General features: G+C 26.7%; 2 protein-coding genes across 26 annotated transcripts in view; one reads left to right on the forward strand and one right to left on the reverse strand.

The window, feature by feature from the left end:
• The window catches only part of LOC124424153 (peroxisomal (S)-2-hydroxy-acid oxidase GLO1), a 22,965-nt gene extending 16,497 nt beyond the window's left edge, over positions 1-6,468 (forward strand). For 2 of the 4 annotated variants that reach the window (XM_046962791.1, XM_046962790.1), the window contains exon 10: positions 1-1,789. This exon is cut by the window's left edge. The gene's annotated coding sequence lies outside the window, so the exon portion shown is untranslated. Of the gene's footprint in view, positions 2,329-6,330 lie in introns of those variants that run through there. The other 2 variants (XM_046962792.1, XM_046962793.1) reach the window with 2 other exon arrangements.
• Positions 4,946-27,500, reverse strand: part of LOC124424138 (TLD domain-containing protein 2) — a 226,875-nt gene continuing 204,320 nt past the window's right edge. For 20 of the 22 annotated variants that reach the window (XM_046962757.1, XM_046962753.1, XM_046962751.1 and 17 more), the window contains 3 exons: positions 6,936-7,217; positions 6,347-6,516; positions 4,946-5,911 (listed from right to left, as the gene is read on the reverse strand). In XM_046962757.1, coding sequence (XP_046818713.1) covers positions 5,776-5,911; positions 6,347-6,516; positions 6,936-7,217 — 588 coding nt within the window. In that variant the 3' untranslated portion in view covers positions 4,946-5,775. Of the gene's footprint in view, positions 5,912-6,346; positions 6,517-6,935; positions 7,218-12,461; positions 12,817-22,403; positions 23,435-27,500 lie in introns of those variants that run through there. The other 2 variants (XM_046962763.1, XM_046962762.1) reach the window with 2 other exon arrangements.

Genomic DNA, 27,500 nt, shown 5'->3' on the forward strand with positions numbered 1-27,500 from the left:
ATAATAATAATAATAATAATAATAATAATAATAATAATAATAATAATAATAATAATAATAATAGTAATAATAATTATAATAAGCCGGTTTTGTGTTTCTTTAGCTACATAACACGATTAGTGAGGATAACGCTTTTGTGCTTTAGCTCCTTTTCTTTTTTTCTTTTGTTTATTTCATTATCCAACATTTTGCTTTTAACATCAAATTGCCATATTTTTATTTATTTATTTTTTTTTTTAATATTTGTTCCGGCTAATATATACGCATGTATGTGTTTGTTTCAATGTGTTTTTTTTTTTATTTTTTCTCTCTCTATATATAACATATACACACATATATATATATATATATATATATATATATATATATATATATATATAAATACAGAAAGATTTTACTAAATATCGCGTGTGTCATCGCATAGTGCGTTTCGTAACTAGTGCACAGAGAAACCTATGATATTGATAATATAGTTCCAAATAAAGTTCATTCTCTCGTTTTTTTTTATCCAGTTTCCGCTCCCCTTACACATTTTTTTATTTTTCTTTTATTCGTATATTCGGTTTGGATTACATTTTCTTTCTGTTTTCTTTGTTTTAGTATATTTTAGTTAGTTTCGTGTTTGGATTTTTTTGCTTATCTTTTTTTGTTTGTTTGTTTGTTTGTTTTTTTTTTCTTAATACATATACATATATTTTTCTTTTTAATCATACACACACTCTTGATCGATACGGCCGTTCAGTCTTACGAAGTTCGAACGTACATATATATGTTAACTTTGAAAGATTTCTACGTTGCTCTTCGTCGGAAGTTAATAATATATATAATAAGTAGAGCCTAGGTTTGTGGCTAAAGTTGGGGGAGTTGAAAGGTTCAGGCGAAAGGAACATGTGAGGGATGGGTATGAAGGGAGATGTTGATGGAAGTATTTAAGGAAATAAAGGGCCGCGAACTTTGAATAATTTAGTCGTCATTTTTATCTTTTCTCTCTCTTTCTCGCGCGCACACGCGCCTACAGCAGATTTTCCTTTTATACTTTTTCATTCTTTTCATTTGTTTTTTTCCTGTTTTTTTTTCTCTTTTTTTTTTCTTTTAAAATTTCTTTTTTGGTTTCGGTTCGGTTTTTGTTTCTTTTTTTTTCTTCTTGATCTTCCCCGACGCAACACGACAATATCACGCGCTTTTTTTATTTCTTTTTATAATTTTTTTTTTTTTTTTAGAAAATACACTCGTAAGAATAAGAAGATGGAAAAAATCGTATAATCGTATATAGAAACACGACTCGATGCTTAGCTCTTTTCTCTTTTTCTTTCTTTTCCTCTCTCTCTCCCTTTCGTTCGTAATTTTTTTTTCTCTTTGTTCTTTTTAATAGCAAGTTTATAAACGGTTTTGGGTTTAACTATTATTATTATTATTTAGTTAGTTATAAGACTCGAAGAAACATTCCGATAGGTTCGTGTTTTAACACTGCCATCGAATTGGTTTTTTTTTCATAATTACTTTTTTTTTCCACCTCTTTTTCTTTCTCCTTATTTTTCTTTTTTTTTTGTTTCCCTTTGTTTTCAATATATATAAAAAGATGAACATTTTCGTGGCATATGCATGTTGGAGACATTAATCCGGAAAGATTATAATAGCTGTCCTTTAATTTTTTTTTTCCTTTATATTCTTTTCGTTTATTTGATTTCCGGGTTATAATTTAAACGGTACGTCGTAACAGAATTGACCATTCTAACGTTGTTTTTGTTTATCTATTTTTTTTTTTTTTCATATCGATAGTCGCGCTTACTCTCACATTTTTCGATGCGAGTTCTCATTTTGAAAGTTCCTTCGTTTCGAAGATTCCCTCATTAAAAAAAAAGCATTAAATATTATCATTTTCTCGCAGAGGCTATTCTCAAATTTATACCAATCGTATTGTTTTACCACCTTCTCCCCTTTAATTCCTTAATCTCTATCTTCGGAACACAGTCTCGAAACGATAGTTCTTACTTTTTTTTCGCTCATTATTTTATTTCTTTGTTCGCGTGATATTGTTCCCTTTTTTCATTGATTTGCGACAAAAAATTCTCTTGCGAAACTCTATGAAGTAACGTCTCGATGAAAAACGAAAAAAGAAAAAACAAGTACAATTTCAAACGCAAAACCCATAGAATAATCAATAATTTAAAATCTATGTTGTTTTATTTAAGATTTAGATAATATCGACAAACGAAGAATTCACTTGTTTATATGTTCGAACGATAACGATGAGATTCCTTTTCTCCCAAAGATCAATAGATTGTTAAAAAACAAACAAAAGAAAGAAAACAAACAAAAATGAAATATTCATCAACGTAATTGTCAAATATACAAAATGAAAACAAAGTAATATTTATCAAAATTCTCTATAGTCTTGAAATTTTTGTCGCAAACGAAACTCCGATTTGTTAGAAAGTTCCTCTCTTTCACTTTTTCTTTCTCTACTCTCTCTCTTTCTCTCTCTCTCTCTCTCTATTACAGGTTCTCGTATTACATTAGCATGCATACCTTTTCTAACAATGATAGCTAAGGTTTCGACCGAGTCTAAGGTACATAAATAGCAGCGATGCGATTATTTTGTAAACAATCGATATCGACAAAGACGTTCGCAAGATAGAAGAGACAGTAAGCTCGGATAATCCTGAGGCGTTCTTATTATCATCGTGGTTTTGCGCGAAGAAGAGCATCGAACTGAGTAGATCTATCTATATATATGTATATATAATATATATATATATGTATATATAATATATATATGTATATATAATATATATATATGTATATATAATATATATATATGTATATATAATATATATACATACATATACACATACACATACAGATATATATGTATTTATAATATTATATTAATTATAATCACTATATATATATATATATTTATATATATATATGTATGTATGTATGTATGCGTATATATCAATGATCATTTATCGGTATGGAAGTGTGAGGTCATTCGCACGAATTGATTGCGTGTATTTCTCAACGATATGCGACAGCGAACGCGCCGGTAAAATGTGTGTACAAAGTTTGCACAACCAGAGAAAGACAAAGAGAGCGAAGCGAGGCACAGGTAATAATATTTTGCGTGTTAATTTTTTCTGTGTTTCTGTATAATCTCTGTTTCATTTTTTTTTCACTACATTATATAGTGTTGAATACACAAACACAGATTAACCATTTACTGACTCGATTCGAGTTCTTGTATATTTGATATATTTTTTATATTTATTTTTTTTTATATTCGTTACACAGCCTCTCTCTCTCTCTCTCTCACACTTTTAATATATCAGATCCTAAATCTTAAACATCATCATCATCATCATCATCATCATTTTTATCATTTTCAGATCACGATCAAGTTTATGCAAAACGTACATACGTGAGAGTTTTCTATAACGCCATACCTGTACCGGTAGTTCCCGTTTTTATGAATGAATTTATTCCAATATTAATCTCTCTCTCTCTCTCTTTTTCTTACTCATTTTCTCGTTTTAATAAAGTGAGAACTGACATCTCTCAAAGATACAATATAATAAACATAGTGTCTTCTGTTTCTGACAATTCAATTTTTTTCATATTGAAAAATTGTATAATAATAATAATAAGTATAATAATAATAATAATAATAATAATAATAATATTAATATTAATAATAATAATAATAATAATAATAATAATAAGTATAATAATAATAATAGCAATAGTAATAATAATAATAATGATAATAATAATAATAATAATAATAATAATAATAATAATAATAATAATAATAATAATAATAATAATAATAATAATAATAATAATAATAATAATAATAATAATAATAATAATAATAATAATAATAATAATAATAATAATGATGTTAAAGATAAAAAATAGATTTCTTTTGGGTATAGGTTATATTATTTAAAAACGAAAAAAAAAAGAAAAGAAAAAACAATTTTGTTTTTATAACAGAAAATTCATTTAACACAAGAATTCGTCAAGCGGGAACTACCTGTATATATATATGTATATGTGTTTCTCACAAACTGTGTGGTTTTTTTGTGTATCTGTGTGTCTTCGATTATATGCAATTTTTTTTTATATATTTTTGTTTTGTTTCGTTTAGTTTCGTTTTATTATTATTACGAGCTAACGCCTACGTAGCAGTATTCTTCTGCAATGTTACTTAGTGATAAAATTAATATAATAACATATGATGTATTTACATTAACTATCTACATTATCTACACATCAACAAACAGTTAGTTTTAGTTGTAGTGGTTTTTTTATTATCGTTTTATTATATTTTAGTTTTATCGACGTTTGCTGCTCTTTTTCTTTCTATATATTTTCAAGGAAATATATATATATATATAATATATAATATATATATATACATCTCCTTCTTCTTTCGTATCTTTCTTTCTTTATTCCTTCATATTTCTTTTTTGCCGTTTCATTTTTTTTTTAATCAATATTATCATCCATCATCTTAATCATTCATCTAAATCATTCGTAATAAATCTATCACTCTTTCATTTCTGTTTACACGATTATAATATCGTCGCTTAATAATGGCGTCGTAATCCCTTCGAAAAAAGAAAAAAAAAGAAACGTCTCATAATTTCGCGACTAGTAAGCAAGTTTATCATTGTACAAAAATGCGATCGTCGTGTTTCTTCGACTTCTCTACTCAACTTTTTCAATTCGCAATGTGACGATCGTTCACAAGAGTGTAATAATAATAATAATAGTAATAGTAATAGTAATAATAATAATAATAATAATAATAATATTAATAATAATAATAGTAATAATAGTAATAATAGAAAAAAAGTAGAAGAAAAAAAATAACACTCATACACACAAAATGAAATAAATATGCCAACTTAGAAAAAAGGGGAAAAAAAACAGGACAATTAACGTAATAATATTAATAATCAATCATAATCATAATAATAATAGTAATAATATAATAATAGTAATAATATTAATAATAAAATAACCGATAGCTACATAGTCCGTGGAGTTAAGACTCTGGCGCTACGTTTCTGAGAATTCGTGAGCCTCTTTTCTTTTATAATTTTCTCTTTCAAAACCTCCATTTTCTTAATTCTCTACTACCATCACATATCATCGTCATTATTATTCGGCAGCTCTAAAATAAAATCTGTATCTCTTTCTTATTTCTCTTATTATTATTATTACAATGGATCTACAAGGATCCTTTGAATTTTCAAAGAAGACACGCGGATTTCTTAATCCATCGATCGAACTCAATATTTTTATTATATTTCCTTTCTATTCTCTCTCTCTCTCTCTCTCTCTCTCTCTCTCTCTCTCTCTCTCTCTCTCTCTCTCTCTTTTTCTTATATACTTGTTTGTTAATTATTATTATTATTATTATTATTGGTTTGTTTCCTTTGTTAAATTACTCTCGACTATGTGTATTTGAGTTAACGACAATCAAAGATTATCAATATTTTAATCTCTTCGGGCAAAAGTATGGTCTCTTTGTTGTTATTGTTATTGTTGTTGTTGTTGTGTTGGTATTGGTGTTTATTTTATTTTATATTATTGTTGTTTTCCTTCATAAAATTAATTCTTCATTTATTTATCGTGTCCTCTTCTTCATGATCTCTCCTTAGAGATTTGGATATCACTGGTGGAGAGAGGTAGTCAGATTCAGGTCAAATTAGGCTGCAATGTGGGGGGCAAGGTAGCGGATGAATAATATGAGGCCGAATCCTATATAAACGCCCAACATTCTAGTGTTTTAACTACGAAGTCTTCATGTGGCGCCAATGGCTCATTCCCATACGTTCTACATGTTTGCGTCCTTCCTTGATAGAGATCACCGTCAAGCCAGAGACCAAATTTACCACTACAAATAATATTCAATGTGAATTTGTTTATCCTTTTTCATTTATACTTTTTTCTTCTTTTACGTATCATAATATAAGTATTCGTATATAATACGAATATATAGATATATATAAATATTTATAAATACTTGTATTATATGATATTTGTATAATATATACATATATATATATATATATATATATATATATATATAATATATATATATATATATATATTAATTTAATTATATTCATATATACATACAATTACATATTAATTATATTATAATTTTTTTATCATAATCGTTTATAGATACAATAAATATACATATAAATTAAATTTTCTCAGTTAATATATATATATATATATATATATATATATATATATATATATATATATATTTTATAATATATAATGTAAATTTTTTTTTTATTTAAGCATAAGAAAAACTTACTCTCCGGCACCTATGGCAAGGCTCTCATTGTTGCCTTTGATGAAGTAAAGATTGTCACCGGTCCAATTGAAAGCTTGGAACCTTGGTGTGAACCTAAAGAGTAAGGACTCGCCGGTACCATAGAAGTGATCGCTCACGTGTAGAGCACACGAAGTCAATGCTCCGAACACCTGTAACATTAATTATTATCACCTGTTGAGTTTATGTATAATATATATATATATATATATATATATATATATATATATATATATAAAATGTGAGAATAAAAGAAAATTTCAACTTTTGACAGTTGTAATATTAACTCTATCAAAAAGTTTAATATTATGTTTATGCGCATATATCAATAACTGATCACCCTTTGTAAATTTTATTTATTTAATACATTTTATAATTCGAATTAATAAAAAAGTGCAAACAAAAATATATAATTTGAATCAATTTTGCAATAATCACAATTACTGATGAGAAACTTAATTTGATTTTTTTGTAAATACGATCAAATTTTATTAAAAATTTGTTAGTTTATCACAAAAAATAAATAAATAAATAAATAAATAATAAAAAATAAAAATTAAATGACACTTACGTTACCCTCGGTGTCCTCGATAACGAGCAGAATTGGACTCTCAATTTTGCCCATTTTTCTGTACATACTGTTCAGACTAAAGCCATGTTGGCTCGTACTGAATACCAACGTCCAAAAGTAGCCTTCCGCTCTCGCTGGTAAATGCCTGCATAAGTGTTCTCTGTGTTCGTCGCTGAGAATCTCCGTTGTACCAACAAGATCTGGTACAATTATGTCGTTGTCCAATGAAACTGCGCTATTTGCATATAGAGCTCTTCTAAGCTCCTCGCTCATAGACAACACCTATACGAAATTGAAAATAAATATCATATTGGATATCATCGCATAAATACGAGAATCTAAAAATTATGAATGATAGATAAAGCACAATATGTTTTTATTATGGAAATTTGATAACACGAAGAATGATCAGAGTCATCTTTATCGAGTACATTATCGAATTTTTATTTATTTGTTTTTATTTACATTCATATGAAAATAATTAATGAGAATATCCTAAAAAATTTTTTTTACTCGATCAATTATTGATTATATGATTATATCTTTATCTTATAATAATTGAATACAATTTTTACGAATGCATCGACATTATTTATTTTTTCTTTTTTTTTATATGAAATATAAAAAATATTTTTTTTTTTTGGAAAAATTTTTAACGAGAAATTGAAAATTTTGTATATTATTTTAACCAATTAAAATTCTTAAAAAAAGAGAAATGTGTATATTCTTCCTTTTTTTTATACAACAGAAATGGTATATAATTAATCATTACGAAAGTTTTAATTCTTGACCATGTACTCGATTAAACTACTGATCTTTCAAAAATTACATGATGATATCGATGATTTCTAATCCTAATCTAAATCTAAACATAGCTATAAACACCTATATGGCTAGGAATCCAAATATCGTGTCTTCTTCTTTTTGTTGTTCTAGTTACAGTTGTTTGTATGATAATATAAAAAAAAGTTCCGTGTTAATGTAATGGTCCAAAATGTTTCATAATAATATAAAATGTGCAAATTTTTAGGATGCTGTGATTAAAACGATATTTTCTTAGATGATAATTAACAAAAAGAACATTTATTTACAAGAACGTATGATAAGCTGGGGGAGGAGGGCGAATATTCATAAAAATAAATATATATGTACAATGTGAATAAATTTCTTGAGTAAATTGATGGTATTAATGATCTTATAAGAGTATATGTATATGTATACGACATGTACATATATATATATATATATATATATATATATATATATATATACATATATAAATACATATTTATGAATGTACATACTTATTTTCTCTTCCACAGCTTGAAAGATTTTTATATATTATATGTATATATATGTGTATGTGTGAGAGAGAGAGAGAGAGAGAGAGAGAGAGAGAGAGAGAGAAGTAAAAATAAAAAATAAATAAATCTTTTTCATCTCTTACAATTATTTATCTAATAAAAAATACTCACGAAATAAGGTTGATCTAATTAAGAATTTCTAGATTAAGAAAATTTTCTTTGTAAAAGTATTTAATATAATAATCTTTTTTTTTCAATTAAAATAAATAAATAAATAAATCAAACATAAATAAGTCGATTTATATGATATATTAATAAAAAAAGAAAATAAAATAAGATAGAAGTATCATTTCCCCGAGTAATATTTATTGTCATTTCGTTGTGGATCATGTTTTTTAGCTTATTCATCGTTTCGAATCGCAAGGTGCATTGTATTGCATATAATGTAATATGTATATACAGCTGGCGATTCGAGTTCGTATAATAAACTGATAATAAGACCATCTTAATACATATTGCGTTACGATTAGGATAAAAAGAAAAGAAAAAAAAAAAAAATGAAACGATGTCGTAAGAGGCTTTGCATATTCATTTTAACGCATTATAAAAATTTACATCATAATCGAGACTTTTTTTATGGTGTCATGTATATTTAATTAAATAGATTACCATATCATGATTTTATGAACGTTATTTAAACGGATTTATTCGTCGTCATTGTTATCGCGAAAATTGTTATTGCTTACTATTATTTTGCGTTTTAATTATCAAGAATTTATTGCAATAAGTCATTTCGATATCAACGGTTGTACGTTGACCTTGTTCAATGTTAGATCGAAGACCAGTTGTTTTCTTCTTTTTTCTTTTTCATTAAAGAAAACACATTAAATATGATAAGTGACCTAAGTCAAATATTTTCCGTTTCGAACAATTTTGTTTCCTTTTTCTCTTCTTTGAGAGAACAAAACGATTCGATTTCTTTTTCTTTTTTTTTCTATTTTTAATTGTTTTCTACTCTTTATCATTAACTCATTCGCCTTTTTAAATAATATTCTTTAAAAAGAACAAAAGTGTATAATAGAGCGACGTAATGTTAACGTTATTATAGAAAATAAAAAAGAATAAAAAAAGGAAACAAAAATGATCATTCAATATTTAAATTTTATTTTTGCAAAGATAACGAAAGATTATCGTATGAAAAAGAGAGAGAGAGAGAGAGAGAGAGAGAGAGAGAGAGAGAGAGAATGAGAGGAGATAACGTAAAACATATAGGGTATATTAAAGTGATGTGTTATGGAATATTGTTATAAAAAAGAGAAAAAAAAATATAGAAAAGAAAAAAAATATTTGTTCAATACCGCAATTTCTTATAGTTTAATATCAATAAGAATGAATGATATTCTGATCGTGTTCCATTTTTACCTTTGCAAGGATAACCAGAGATCATCGTGTGAAGAACAAGAGAAAGAAAGAGAAAAAGAAAGAGAAAGAGAAAGAAAGAAAGACAGAGAGAGAGAGAGAGAGAGAGAGAGAGAGAGAGAGAGAGAGAGAGAGAGAGAGAGATCAGTGTCAACGACAAAATGGTCAGGGAGGATTGGATCGTTCGTTGCAAATAGTATGACGACACATTCCAGTTATCTTACATGCGATCCTTTCATATAACATTACACGCACATATTCCATTACATTGTATTTATACATTATATATGTATACATGTACGTTACTAACAAGTAACACTACATTAGATTCGATCGATATAAAATACGTATGTTAAGTAAATGGATAATACAAGGATAACGAGGTGTATAATACAGCATCTTAATATTAGACGTTTCAAATTAATAGTTTTAAGATAGAAAAACAAAATAATATTTGAAATGCGAAAATTATTTAAATCTCAACTGTTAACAATATCAATTGTTACTTTATAATCGAAGATTTTTAGCATGTTCTTTTTTTTTTTTTTTTTTTTTTTAATTTATGTAAGTATGTTATATTTCGTTAAGTATGATAAGAATTTTTTACATTACATAATGTTACTGTAGAGATCAAAAAAATTGATGTTATATTTATGTATGATTACTTCCGAATGTAATGAATAAGAAATAATCAAAAAAAAAAAAAAAAAAAAAAAAAAAAGAAAAAAGAAAGAAAAAATGTCAACTCAGGCAGAAAAATAAAAGAAAGATTATTCAATAATATGTATATTGTTTTAATTAAATTATTAAAGCAATTAAAAAAAGTTATTAATGTTTCTTTCTGCCATTTTACTTATTCATTAAATTCCATATTTCTTTTGTAAATAAAAAAAGATTCAAGAACTTTTATTCTAATCATGAAAAAAATATAGATATCCATTCGTTTTTTTATCTTTTCTGTTCTTTTTCATGAATACGATGATAAGAGAGACAGAGAAAAAGAGAGGGACAAAGAGATAGAGAGAGAGAAAGAGAGGGACATAGAGATAGAGAGAGAGAAAGGGAGAGAGAAAGAGAGAAAAAGAGAGAGATAAAGTTACACGAGGTCAAGGTAATAAAAAAGTACGCGAATTTTTTGATACTTGAGACACTCGAGGGATCGAAGAATTATCATCGTTGCCTTTCATCTTATCGTACGACTGTACGATTGTACATTACGAATGTTACCGTCCTTTGATAAGACATCAATATTCCAAGTCAAAGTTAACGTCTCGTTTATTATTTCTTTTGTATATATTTATTATTATTTAAATCACAGACAAAAACACACACACACAAATATTAAATTAATAATAATATTAGAAAGAAATTGTATTATATATATATTTATTTATATACGTAAAAAAATGTTCTATTTAAAGATAATTGTTTACTATCGACAATCAAGAGATTTCTATTATCGGTATAATTGCGAAATTAAAAAAAAAAAAAAAAAAAAAGTAACTAAAAAGTATATAAAAATAAAGAGTCGATCATTCATCTTCGAGTATTTGTTTCTTAATCCAAAAAATTCTAATTATCTTGCATACGAAAAATATGACTAATATCTTATCCCATTCTTTTTGTTATCACTTGTGTCACATTTATCGTCAATATTAATTAATCTACATATATACGTATACATATAAATGTATCGTCCATTAAATATAACAAGACTGAAGATTTTGAAAAGAATAAAAAAGTTAAGTGTAGGAGGATTTAACGATGAATTATGTAGATGTGCACAAAACATACACATACGTATAATATGTCATAATTTGTCGTATGAGTTTTACGCGAGTTTGTCTCTCGATGCAGTCCATTTAAAATTTATATCCGTCACTTTATCTACTTAACGTTAATTAACTTGTTGTGCAATGATGAAAGAGAAAGAGATAGATAGATAGAGAGAGAGAGAGAGAGAGAGAGAGAGAGAGAGAGAAAAAGATACACGCAATTTAAAGATATGATACGAACATCTTGTCTCGTGCATCATCATGTACTTAGACCGATGTCGATGGCATAATAACATTCATCTTCGTTTGTTATGCACCATGCAAGTAGAGACCCATGTGCTTCCTTCGAGAACGTGAAATTTAAACTGCTGGTTAGACACACGATACTTGTCAACGTTCATGATCGAGAACCGAGTTAATACATATGTATATGGATATACGTATAAGTATGCGTGTGCGTTATATATGCATAATTATTAATAAAAGTTAGACCTTCGAAATAATGTATGATAAAAATTAATCATTTTGTTTATTTGTTAATGTGTTATTATAGATAAGTATAGTAATATAAGATATTTAATTTTGTAAATTTTATGACAATCCATTTTTAATATAGATTTTTTATCGTGTTACGAAAGCAATCGTTTTAATGTATCTCATAGATACAATATATATATTTTATATATATACATTATATGTATATATTATATATATTATATATTGTCTATCAATTGTTTATATACGATGTTAAAATATTAACATAGTACTGATCGTGAATTTTGTTAAAAAATTGATAATATATTATATTACATTTTTCATATAACAATTACAATTTTTTAGTACATATATTTATATTATATATATATATATATGTATATATATAATATATATAATATATATTATTGTATTTCGTACAAATATTATTCTGTACAAATGTATTTTGACAAACAAAATTCACTTATTAATATCTTAATTAGCGAAGAATTGTGAAGATCAAAAATTAATCGAAGAAAAAGAGAAATCCTTACCGAAAGCATTCTGGAGGAATGTTGAAATACGTAATTAAGAACTGGACAAGGATCGGCGAACATAGTGTTAGGCATTAGATCGACAAACGTTTTCATGAGATATTGTCTCTTCGAAATATCTTTAACACTATGTGCGATTTTCCAAGCTTTTCGATGAAAATATTCTCAAACGTTATATCCTATTGCGCATTAAAACCCGACCGAAATTGTGTGTAACAACGATTCGATTCTCGATCCGACTGTTCCGAACGATCGAAACGTTCGATACTGAGTTCGGAGGCGAACTTACCAGCGGATTTCTTTAAATGGCTGTCGCGTTGAAAGAAGTTTGTAAGAAAAAACAGAGAACTTTACTCTCTCACTCTCTCATATTCTCCCTCTCCCTCTTTCTCTCTCTCTCTCTCTCTCTCTCTCTCTCTCTCTTTCTCTCTCTGAGTGTGTATATCTCTTTCAATTTAATGTCAAGTACGTATAAATTCCATAGAGTAGCAATGGGGATCCTCGACGACCTTGAATGCATTATTCTCCAATCAAGATCGTCCTTCGATCTTTCTTTCCTTCCTTCCTTTTCTTCTTTCTTTCTTTCTTTCTTTCTTTCGACGCTCCGAGGTGTAATTAACCGCGAATTAATGAACTCTAAGTAAGTAAGAGAGGGCTTTTTATGTACACGAGTAAAAACTCTTGAGCATTAAAACGAATAATAATAATAATAATAATAATAATAATAATAATAATAATAATAATAATAATAATAATAATAATAATAATAATAATAATAATAATAATAATAATAATAATAATAATAATAATAATAATAATAATAATAATAATAATAATAATAATAAAGAAAAGAATCAAGAAGTTATTCTTTGCTTGTTTACTCAATAAAAATAGTTGATAGATATTTATCAATTATTTTCATTTTCTCTATCGTTATATTTAAATTAAGCATAGTCGAATATTTCGAATATGTTTACTTAGTTTTTTTAGCTAACATTGTTATTTCATTTAAATAAAATATTTATTTATAAATAGTATATATATTTTTTTTTTTATATTAAGCTGGTCGATAAGTAAAAATTTTTCTTTTGATTTTTATTTTCTATATATGTATATATATTGTTTATATACGATAATGAAATAAATAAATAACGATGAATCTAATACAACATATTATTATGTTAATAATTATGTCTTTGTAACATTAATTTAAATTATATCTTTTTGAAATAAATCAATAATATAATATAAAATAGTCTAATACAATAGTATAATATCAATTTGACCAATTAGTAATTTCGAAATATTCAATAAAAAATAATAAAAATACAATATTATTTATTTAAATATAAAATATTAACAAATTCATGTTTCATTTATTGAGTCAACCTAATAATATTTAAACAATATTATAATAATATATATATATATATATATATATATATATATATATGTATATGTATATATATAAATAGTAATACTCTAAAAAATATTATTTAATATTATTAGATTGAAGAGGATAAAAAATATCAAAATTTTTAGTAAAAATTATTAATATTCATACGGATATAAACTACTGAAAATTTTGACGATATTTATTTATCAAATCAAAACATATTGTGTATAATCGAATGAATATATAATATAAAAAAAAATAATAATACACGAAGAAATACAGTTTAATAATTAATTGATTTGTTAATTTAATAATAATTAAATTAACGAACCCATAAAGACATAATCACAAAATTTGGAATAAAAAATATTAGAACTAAATAGTTATTTATTTAATACCAAATACTCTACAAATTTTGGTATTACTTTTATTGGTCAATCCAATAATATTCAAATAATATTAACGTGTTTATATATATGTAAATAAAATAAATAAAAATATAATAATAACATCTGAAAGGAAATTTGAAGTAATTGAATGAAAATAAGCTGATTTGAGTCGTGTTCAAATAGAAGGAGACAAAATTACGAGACTGTGTCAGAGTTATATCACATTAATTAATTATTGCTACCATAATAGGTGGACAACAAATTACTTTCGATTGCGAATTAGGTGCTCTGCTCTATCGCCTAGTCGAAATTTCCTCTTGATCATATTCAACACACACCAATAATCGCCATAGAAAACGATAATATGTAACAGAGGGGACGAGATTAATTTCCTCCTACCAATTAAGTGCTATGTATATTTACGTAATCTCAAACCATACGTCTATATGTATGTATATATGTATCTATGTACATAAATAGAAGTGAATATAAATGCGCTATATATGTACCTACTAGGAATATGTTCCGCCATTTTCGATGAATTACGGACAAACTGACAAAGTTAAAAATAAAAACTTATTACTATATATAAAGAAGATCGTCTTAAGAACATTTTGAAAAATATTTTCTTGTAAATATTCTCCAAAATTTCTATTTGATATATATATATATATATATATATATATATATATATATATATATATGATTTTCCTGTAGGAAGGAAAAGAAGAAATAAATAAAAAAGAAGAAAAAAAGGGACAAGTTCGTAAAAGGTATTAAAAGACGACGAAGTAATGAACATAAACTTTCAAGGAGATCAGGAAATGAAAGATTAAATGCGAAGGTATCTGTTATTGACAATCGCCGAGGAAAAGAAATAATAATGACAAAAAGAAATGGGAAAAAAAATAAATAAATGAATAAATAAAAAAAAAAAACAAAAAAAAAACAAGAGGTTCAAAAAAATATAGGAAATCGCAAAAATGTTCAATGAAAATTGTGAAAATCTTATAGCAATCTTTTGACGTTGAATAAATATGTTATCGCAAGGTCTATAAAATTTTCCATTCTCAAAAGAAGATCTATATACATGTAAACAAGTTTTAATAGAAACTATGTAATTGTTATCTATGTTATTGCGAAGTCAATAATTTTCCATCTTTAAACAAAACAAAAATAGAAAAAAAAAATATATATATAAACTATAAAATATAAATTTATGTAATTATTATCGATAATCAATTCGCTTTATCATTGAGTATAGCATCGAAGTTATTAAACAGGTTTTGAAGAAAAAAAAAAGAGAGAGAGGGAGAGAAAGAGAAAATAAACAGAAAATATAAAAGTAAAACAGAAAGGGAATGTTATCTGAATCGATAATGGCGGTGTCAAGGGTTCAACAATTCAAACAATATTAAAATAAATGAAGGAAACATGATTATGACTCGCATGATTTTTAGTGCAAGGATGAGAACACGCTCATAAAACGGTTTATGTTGATAAATAAACTTGATAAACTATAAATGATGTATGAATGATTTCTGTGTAATGAGAAACGTCTGATAATCAGGTTAATATCGGCAAATATATCTGATTATGCGAGAAGGTTCGCAAATAGAATAAATGTCAAGGATTAAGAGATATGGTCAAAAAAGTATATTTCTCGTTTCTTTCTTTCTTTTTTTTTTTATTAACGTAATTGATGAACGTATCATAACTTTTTTCTCCTCGTTTCTTATTAAGAAGCATGGACAAATGAATTTTTATCTTTGAAATGTTTCTTTCACGTCAGATTTTTTCATTTCTTTTTTTTCTTTTTTTTTTTTTTAAGTTTCCTTCATCCTTTCTTAAGTCCTAAATATCGATGGAAAATAAATGTGTACGATTATTCTAGGAAACGCAAGAAATAAAAAAAAATAAAGAAAAATAAAAAATAAGAAAACAAAGCAAGAGAAAAATTATCATCGTACTAATTCATTTTTAAATAAGACATATTTACATAGATATGCAATCATATAAACGGACATACATACATATGCCATTCATACGAACGTAAATACATAATACGAAATGTCATAAAAAAATATATAAATAAATACATATATATTATAAATGTACGATAAAACTTTTCCTGGAAAACAAAATGTAAATAAAAATAAACATCTCGTATATCGTAACGAAGAAACCAGCAAAAGAGAGAATAAATAAATAAGAAAGTACATTGACCACCAATCGCGAATTGACCTCTCGAGGAGAGAAGCATTTAAATATCAAAAATAATTCCTTCCTTTTAAACTATAAAAGAGGCTCTTCGAGAACACGTACAACGAGGAGGTATTATACAACAGCAACTCGAACCCGTTTAAACTCTTAGCTATGTACAGAAACCCGGTAGCCTGGGTTACACACTTGGACTACTGTTGATAAACTGTAACCAAGGTAACCCGTTCTGGGAGCGGATATAACGTGAAGCTATAACGTGGGTGGGATAATTTCTTTGCCGTGAGCCATGTGGTCCTCACTATCAATCAATCCGTTCACTTAATACTTAAGTTCACCAGCTACCACTTCAACCAATTATCCATAAATAAAAAGAAACAGAAGTTGCGTGGCCCGACAGGTAACGATGATGTTGAATAGTGTGGGGGGGAGCTCTCGTTTTCTCCCTCTTTTCCTGAACAGGTACAGTAAGTAGTAAGACTAGCTAAAGAAATACGAGAGTTAAAACGACGCGACATTTATTCTATACGTATGTAATATTGTCGTATACAGTATAGCGAACTCCACATACTATAAGTACGTTCGATTAAACGAGTCAGGAAACATAAACACAAATGCATGCGATAGATAGGTCACGTGATCGGATGCAGGAGCGTATTTACAATTATCAGATATTTATAATATTTTTCATTCGGGAAGTCAAAATAACTCATTAACAATGGACTTACATATGCAAATTCGTTTCTGAATGAATAAAATTGATTATCATCGTTAACCGGTCAATATCTAATAGTCTCACATGGATTTATCACGCATCTACCAAACAATCGTTTTATTTACTTTTATTGATTCGTTTCATTGAATGGTAAACTCTAATAAAATGCCAGTGAATATTAAAGTAAAATTGTTGAAAATGAATGTAGAATTGTTGCACATGAAACACAATAAACGACTGAGAGCTTAATTTTTAATGGGTTCAAATTCCATGCAATAATTACATATTTATTCGATAATCCTCAATTATCGTTTGAACAATACGATTATCAGATTGTAAAAAAATATTGTTATTAAACATTAAGAAGAGAACACGTGCGTCGGCATTTTCAACGTCCGCTATAAAGATAAATACGTCGATGGAAAATTAAAAGGATTTAAAATTAACCATACATTGAGAAGAATGTTTCTAGTATATCGAGGGTTTACTATACGACGACATAATTCTCGTCGTAACATCCGTAGTCGCAACGGACATAAATCGTAAAAGAAATCGTGTATAATCCGTTCAGGAATAGTTTACAAAGCAAGATGTAATATAATCTATTGTTAGAAAGATAAATATTTTTTTTTTAAATCTTGTTCCTTACATACTTCAAAATGTTGTATAATTGCACAATATGCTCTATATATATATATATAATAGATATATATATATATATATATATATATATATGTATGTATGTATGTATGAATGTATGTATGTATGTATGTATGTATGTATGTATGTATGTATGTATGTATGTATGTATGTATGTATGTATGTATGTATGTATGTATGTAGTATATGAAATTAGTGAAATATATCGAAACGTAGATATAATTAATTATAAAATAGATGATTCTTAATTTGAGAAATACCGATTCTGATTACGAACAGATTCTACGAAGGAACAAGAAAGAGAGACAGGGAGACAATAATCGAGAATCTTGATTCCCTAAAGTGTTAACACGAACAATATTTTTCACATTAGAGAGTAACAGATTTAAGATTTTTGTTTCTTGGATCATTCATTTCTACGAAATGATCGACAACATTGAAAAATATCTTTAAATCTGTCGCCGGTGCGGACGATCTTTGACGTACAACATTATTTTTTATCGTCCGTCAAACGTGCATCGCGGCATATATATGTGTATTGAGAGTACAAAGTAATTCCAAAAAAAAAAAAGAAAGAAAAAAGAAAAAGAAAAAAGTGAAAAAAAAAAGAAAATAAGAAAAAAATGAATGTTCCTTTAGTACCCTAAAGGAAAAAATGTAAACATAAAAAAAAAACAAAAACAAGTAACAACTATTTCAATATTCAACAGGCGTTACACTCGGCATCTCGAAAGTCACTAACTTTTCAGTCATTCCTTGCAAGAGCCATCCAATACAACACACACATACGCGACGTATACGTGCAAACACACACTTATAAGAAAAACAATGATTCTTGTCAAGTCGCTCACTTGATGGCAATGAACAATGCCATAGCGTTTAAAAAAAAATCTCTCCCGTTAAACAAAACATAAACAGTAACACACTGTTAATATACCGTAATGAAATGTTATAATAAATGTCTCGAGAGATCGTAGTGACTCGATTATTGTAGATATGTATGATATGTATACATCGATGTGCATACAATAATTGTATTTACAATAATATATGTCTGTTTTACTTATAAGTGTATATCATATATCTTTTTCGACGATCTCGGATTTTTGAGGGAAAATTGCAAAAAAAAGAATAAATAAATAAATAAATAAAAGATTAAAAAATATATTTATCTGATACTTTGTATATCATATATTTATGCTGCAATGTAATTTCGATTCTCGATTGCTACGGATTACAATAATCACACATGGGTAACCCTGTTTTTCGATCGAGTTAAATGGCAGTTACAATCCCTGCGCTTGAAAACGTTCCACCCTTCTCTCTCTCTCTCTCTCTCTCTCTCTCTCTCTCTCTCTCTCTCTCACTCTCTACCATGACGTGTTCAAGTTATTTTCATATGGCAGCTCCGAGAAAGCGAATCGTGGAGTTTTAATGTAGACCTTGCGGAAGTGTCGACGGAAGCATTACTAAATTTGTCCACTTCTGAACAAAAAAAAAAAAAAAGAAAAAAAAAGAAAGAAGAAAAGAAAAAAAAGATAGAAGAAAAAAATTGTCCATTCCTTGAATATTCATAGGGAAAAAAAATCGTACCATGTATGGTGAAATTTAAATAAATCAATTAAATGAATTTAACTCTTAAAATTAATGTCACCGCAATATTATAATGTATTAATATTTAATTCGCAATGTGATGTACGAGCAACGATGTAATTTATTTTTCATGAAATTTCATAATTATGATTTAGGATTATGTAACTTTGTCGTCCATTGTTGTTAGAACTTTAATATTTATTTGATAAGTGTTAGTATAATTATTTTTAATTTCTAAATCTCAATCGTACATATGCGTGAACTTATTATTTCTTTTTTATTTCTTCATTTGGGTATATTTTTAACAAGCGTCTAAATTAATTTTATTCGAATGCAGTAGCGACAAAAAAGAAAAAAAGATTTTAATGATTGCAAAAGAGAATAATTTCGCAGGAATCTCTTTCATTGCAGATTTGTATCAATTTTAAAATACAATGTAAAATTTAATATTCTTTCATATTTTATAAATCATATACATCATATAATTATAATAAATTGATCAAAAAGGAAAAAAAAAAAAAGAAAGAAATATCTTTACGTCCATTGCAAATTAAACACGTCATAAGTAGTTCCTTTCTAACCAATAATAAAAAAAAACTTAATTAACACATTTTATAGTCATACTTAGCATATCATGCGTAAAAAAGAATTAGAACTATACTTGTTGATCCATTAAAAGATCTCCTTCGATCGTCGAAATCTTATAAGAATTAAGATGACATCATTTTTTTATGATATATAATTAAGAACAATATGGACATTCAAATCTAAGTGTTCTACATATATAATTGGATAATTTTAATACATGAACATACATTCATATATATATATATATATGTGGTGTGTGTATATATATATATATATATATTTTCATATATATATATTATATAAAGACGAGAAATCGTGATTTTTCGTTTGGTTTATTTTCCTTCGAGTCGGCGAGTTCGGTGAAAGGTGAATATAGGCACGACCAAGACCGGTTGTTAATAGCTATCGTAGATATGTATATCAACGCGTTTTCCACGGCGAGTTGCTCCGAGATGGTATTAAACGAGAGTGCACGAGCGAATGTCAGAACAGATTTTATTACGATAGTTGAACAATTTTCAAAATTGATCTCATTAATGAGACAAATTTCTGCTAATTAGTGTGCAGATTATATATATATATATATATATATATAAAATCTAGTAATTGTAAAAATATCCTAAATGAAAGATACAAAAACGATTAATAAAAAATAAAAAAAAAAAAAAAGAACTAAATTCTTTTCTATTATAATAATATAAATAATAATATACAAGCATGTATATATGTATATGTATGTATTTACGTGTCATATAATATATATGTTTTATTAATTATCAAATAAATAAATAAGTCAATAAAATTCTATTTATTACTTAACTAAGTATTATATAAATTTCTATAAAATTCAAGGAAATTAGAATTCTTAAACGATTTACTCAATTTAATGATCTTATCGATCTCATTCAAAATAATTATATATCATTTTATTGGAATCCATTTTCGTATTAATCGTTATTTTTAGTATACAAATGAATATGAAGTAATACAGATAAATAGGATAAAATTGTAAAGATCGATTTGTCATCGAAATAAAATAATGAATATATATATATATATATATATATATATTATGTATATAATACGATTAATATAATAATACACAAGTAATCGCTATTCAGCGTATTTCTTGGAGATATTTTGAATGGATTCGATTTTCGTGGAGAGATAAGAATCGTAAATGCGATAAGATCGAACATGTTCTTCTACAAAATAATTATCATGTATTTGAATCTTTATGAGAGAGAAAGATAGAAAAAGAGAGAGAGAGAGAGAGAGAAAGAGAGAGAGAGAAAATATTATCGCATATTATTCGATAATCTGTAATTACAAAAATAACTATACTTATTTCAAAATAATAACGTTTATTGTGAATAAATTCAAACGAAAGTGTAATATTTAATTAGTATGAAAGGAGGTGTCCACGATTTCACGACAAATCACGTGATGTGAATTGTGCAACCGGGTCATGACCGTCGTTCTCGTTTGAACGAGTGAGAAAAAATAAAAAAAGACAATAAATAAAAAAGGAAGAAAGAAAAAAGAAAAAAAAATTGAAAAATTATCAAAAATATCGAAATGCTTGTAAATAAATAAATAATTAGAAAAAATTACAAAAAAATATAATTATGATAGTCTAAAAAGATCGTTTTACTATACTTTCGCATTTCTGTTTGAGAAACTTTTTGTGATTTTAACGAGAAAGAAGAGATCGGGTGACGACGGAAGTATATAAATATTTGTAAAGAAAAAAAAAAAAAAAAGAGAAAAGAAATAATTTGCGAAAGGAATATAGGTAAAACGATTTCGACAAATATTCTTTGAAACGTTTTTCTTTCGTTTTTTATCTTCGTTTTATATTTGAAAAATTTTCTCATTTATATAAAAGAAAAATCATTGACTAATAATAATAAATATACGAAGATATCTACATATAAAAATAGCTATCAATTAGGATCGTTTAATCTTTTATTTTCTTTTTTTTTTCTAATTGAAAAACTTCGCGATTCGAGTGAGAAATAAAAATTCGAAATAGAATATTTATATATATATATATATATATATATATATATATATATATATAAATAAAATAAAATTAAATTAAAAAATAAATAAATGAATAAATAAAAAAATTTAAAAAGAAAAAATATTTACTCGACTAACGTAAGATCATTTCTTCCTGTTTTATCTTTATTTTCTATTTCAGTTGAATTTTTTAATCTAACGATGAGCGAGAAATAAAAGATCGAAAAACGATAAAAATACGCAGATATATATATATATATATATAAAACAAGAAAAAAAATGGTGCGTGAGTGCAACCAAAAAAAAAAGATAATTATAAAAAAAAAAGAGAAGATTTAACATTTTTCTTGGTTTACCTTCGTCTTTTGCTTGAGAAACTTGGAGATCTTAGATATAGAATTCGGAATCTTTGGCTTCGGCATCTTGATGTGTAGACTTTTAATAAAAATAGAAAGAAGACAGTTGTCGTTGCTTTAACTTCGTGAATCCTTCTATCATAAGCGCACGGTAGTCTCTTACTTTTTCTCTTTCCCCGGAGAGTTAAAGAGAGAGGAAGAGAGTGAGAAAGAGAGAGAGAGTTAGAGATCAAGATAGAATAAAACTTTGACGTCAAATGTACACTTGGAATCGCACCAAATAGAAGAGAATGTTACGATATATTTCCTCACATCGTTACTCTTTTATGTACTCTGTCAGACGACGACGATGTCGACAACGAAGCTTCTGTTGTGCATCGGGCTTCGTTTATTTCAGGTTTCATTCGGTACAAAATGAATGTTTCTTAGAAATAACAACAAATACTTTTTGCATTTAAACATTTATCCCTCGTTGAACCAAAGAAAAAAGGAAAAAATCTAATACGATTATTATTTTTTTTTTTTTTTTTTTTTTTTACTATTATTTTTCACGTTATTTTAAGATGACGATCGATCATATAAATGTTCACGATCAACGCGATTTCATCTCGCACGTAAATTATTATTATTATCTTGATATATCTTTCTTCCCCTTTGTAATTTTCTTCGTCTAATCTTTTTCTCTCTCTTTCTCTTTTCTTTCAATCGAATCACATTTATTTTCTCGAACTTTCCGTTTCCCTTTTCTCTTGCAAAAGCAAAAAGAAAAAAAATATTTTTCCAACAACACAACAACGTGCGATAAGGAAGATGTCGTGATGATAATTTAAACAAATAAACGAAACAAATAAACAAAAAAGAAGCAGAAAAAGAAGAGGAAAAAAAAAGAACAAACAAGAAAGTTTATAACGAGATTCCTTTATACTCTTTGCCTATGCACGTGACTCGCGCGAAGTCGGAGTGAGTACTGAAGCTTTGAGCCTGAAACTTCGGGGTGAGTCTGTGCGTTGGAATAGAACAAAGCATGTGTGTGTGTGTATGTGTTGTGTGTGAGGGAGAGAAAGGGAAAGAGAGAGATAGAAAAACAGAGACAGACAGAGAAAGAAAGAGAGAGAGAGAGAGGGGAGAGAAAGAGAGAGATAGGAGAGTTTAAAAAGAAGGGAGGAAATGGAAGGGGAAAAGCATCGATGTGTGTACCATTTACATATAGACACGTACATATATGACACATGTATACGTATATTGAGTATATAAATATATAAGAGGCCGGCGAGTTTACATGACGATGCGCATCTTCGATTGCGCAGCACGTGCTGATCGGCAGTTCCATTGCCTGCTCACTTTTCTTCTTCGTCCGATGGAAGAAGAGAAAGTGGGGGGGGGGGGGTTAAGAGATCACAGCTACACGCATCCACCCACATTTTACTTGCCGGTCTCTCTCCCCTTTCCCATCCGTTCAACTCCCATAACCCTTTTTTCAACACTTCTCACTCTTTCTGTCTCACACACGTGACCTGACAAGCGTATTACCGTTCTCGTACCGTTCGTTTCATGGAAATATGTCTCGTCTTTTCTTTCTCTTAATTTACTTTTTTTTCTTCTTTTTTTCTTTTTCTTCTTCTTCCTCCTCTTTCAGATTAGGTTATACAGGATTTTATATTTGGGTTAAGATCAATCTTGAAAAATTGAACCGATCGATCGATTTATTTCATCTATTTTATTATTGTAAAGATGATCGTATATACGCACACACGTGTATGTGCGTGTATTATAATGTATTAAATGTATATTATATATATATATATATCCTTATATTTTATAATATATATATATATATATGTATATAAAATATATATTTATAGAATTATCCCTATATTTTAAAATATATATATATATATATATATATATATATATATATATATATCTTTGCATTTTTATCTTTTATATTATATTGCATATATTATACATAAAATGTATGCTTATATCACTTAATATAGAAAATCTAAAAAAAAAAATATATATATATAGATATATAATCGTTTAAAAAATATTGTTTAATAGCAAATAATGAAAAATCAGATTAATATCATACTTCGTTTATTTAAGCCGCATGTCCTTATAGGCATATTAAAATAATGTAATATGTATATATTCGTATAAAAGAAAACGATGACTTTTTATCATCCGTGATATTTTTAACTTTTTAAAATGAAATGTTAATGTAATCCATAATTTCTTAAAGAATAATTTTCTTTCTTTCGTTCTTTCTTTCTTTTTTTAAATGTCATCTTATTTTACGATATGTGTTGCATAATTAATTAGAATGACACAGGAACGACCCCGTGATGAAAGTTTCTCTGTCTTTAGAAAAAGAAAAAGAAGGAAATAAAGAAAAAAAAGAAGAAGAAATTGTTAGGAGATTATGATAATTTCTTGAAGGTCATTGTTCGAGGGGATAAATATCCATAAATATTATGAACTTTGCTTCTTAAACGATTTTTTTAACTTTTTCTTTTTTTTTTTTATCTTCATCGAGACTAAAGGATAACTCAAAATATTAATTAACATACGATAGTACGATTTTTTTTTAGACAAATCGTAAATCTCCGTGTGAAGAATAGTATTAATGGGAATGAGAACCCCTGACGTTACATCTTATCCACGACCATTGATACGGGCGTATATCGCCTGTTGGAATACGTGAGACTATGTAGTCATTTATATTTTATACTAATTACTATGTCATAAGTATCTATGTTATATGTATGTGTGTGTGTGTGTGTGTGTGTGTATGTGTATATATATACTTATGTGTGTGTGTTTATATATGGAGAATATCTATATTGAGAAATATACATATAAGAAGCGAAACATATGTGCGAAAAATCTATGTGAACATCGGAACGGTAAAGGAAATTAAACATCATTATCAGTGACGTATCAACTTCTTTAAATGATCTGTTAGGACACTTCTGGTAAAGAACATTAAATTAAATTAAAGCCACTGATTAAACTTTATACAGATAAGCACGGACATGATAAATGAAAATTTTTCCTCTTTTTCTTTTTCACTTTTCACTCCTTTTCTTCTTCTTTTTTTTTTAATAGAAATTTCCTCCTCTTTTTTTTTTATATTTATAAGTATATATATATATATTTTTTTTATATTGTTTTCGATCGAAATATGAATTACTAATTATATTTAGAAAATATATTTAATGAAATAATGAACGTCACGATATTTTTTTTCTATTCTTTCTTTTTCTTTTTTTACAAAAATAATTCGCACATTATTATGTTTTGTTTAAATATAAAGTATAATTGGAAAATATTAAATCAATTAATTAAAATTTGAAGAGAGAAAGAAGAAATAAAACGATCAAAGAAAAGAAAAAAAGAGAAAAAAAGGGAGAAGTAAATAATAAAATACATGGAATTTAAACAAATCTGTTTTTTCGTGCTGTGCCATGAGAGTTACTCAGTTCTTTATCGAACGTGCTCGGACAAAAAAAACAATGACTGGACCTTGGATCAACATCGAACGATTGTAAAAAAAGAACGAAAAAAAAGGAAGAAAAAGAAAAAAAAAAGAAAAAAAAAGAAGAGAAAAATGAAGAAGTCTCTTGGATTCTCCTCATCTTCTTCAACGCTATAAATCGCAACGCATTATGAGATATCGCAGAAAGAAATGTTAAAAACGATAAAAACCTTCGAAAAGTTTGAAAGTTTCGAATTATTATATTTTCATGATTTTTCCGATCTAGAGAAAAAATAAGGATAAATAAATAAAAAATAAAAATACATAAATGAAAAAGAAAGAAAGAGAGAGAGAGAGAGAGAGAGAGAGAGAGAGAGAGAAAGAAAGAGAGAGAGAGAGAGAGAGAGAGAAAGAAAGAGAGAGAGAGAGAGAGAGAGAGAGAGAGAGAGAGAGAGAGAGAGAGAGTAAAAGTAAAAACAAAACAAAAATTATGAAATTATTAAATTGCAAATATTTGTAATCGTTCCAGAGAAAAAGATTAAAAAAAAGAAATAAATAAAATCAAAAAGAAAAAAAAAAGAAAAAACAAAAACGGAGAGAAAAGAAGAAAGGTAACGCAATCGTAAAATTAGAAATATTTTCATGAAAGGAAAAAATAAAAAAATGAATAAAAATATTAATATAATAAAAGAAAAATAATACTAAACATATTAAATAAAATTATGAAAATATGAAATAATGTATAAAATAAAAATTATTCTTGACCATTCCAGATCTCTAATAATGTTTTTTTCTTAATATATCTTCTCTGCTTACTCATTAAATGATAAAAAATTAAGCAGAGACGATAATACCTTTAACGTTTCAAGATCATTAGATACGAAACATATGTGCGTACGTGTGCACTGGCATTCATGCGTTCTTTAAATATTCACGCATACATACATATGTATGAAGTATGTAGGCATGGAAATCCACAGAATTCCGTAGGAGAAAAACAACTTTCTATTTTAAGTACACACTTTTGCGTGAGTAATCTGTCTTTTTGACCTTTTTTTCCTTTTTTCCCTTCCTTTTTTCCTCTTTTCCCTTCTTTTCTTTTCTTTTCTTTTCTTTTCACGATTGCATTTGGAACGCCTAACTCGAGAGAAGTTTATTTTATTTGCGTGTAGGAAAATTACATTTGCCTTAGACAAATTTCTCTCCTTTCGATTGAACAACACCAAGTGTTCCAATATGCGACAATATTGTGTAAGAGCTTTGTGTGAAAGTTGTTAACATTTTTCTTCATTTTTAACTCTCTTTCCTTTTTTTGTTCTTTTTATCCTTTCTTTTTTTTACTTTCAAGAAAATTTATTTCATTCGTTACGTTATCATTGATTTAAATTTATATAGGAATTATGATAATTATACTATAATTATACTATATAATAAGTATAATTTAATGTCAATTAATTTTTATACTAATTATTATTTTTTATGATTATAAAAAAAATTTATATGCTCTATGACTTCTCATATTTATCGTTATCGATCCGTACATATATATATATATATATATATATATATATATATATATATAAAATTAATTAAATTAAATTAAATTGGAATACATTGAA

This window comes from Vespa crabro, chromosome 5 (assembly GCF_910589235.1).
Source record: "Vespa crabro chromosome 5, iyVesCrab1.2, whole genome shotgun sequence".
In the NCBI taxonomy this organism is placed as follows: Eukaryota; Metazoa; Arthropoda; class Insecta; order Hymenoptera; family Vespidae; genus Vespa; species Vespa crabro.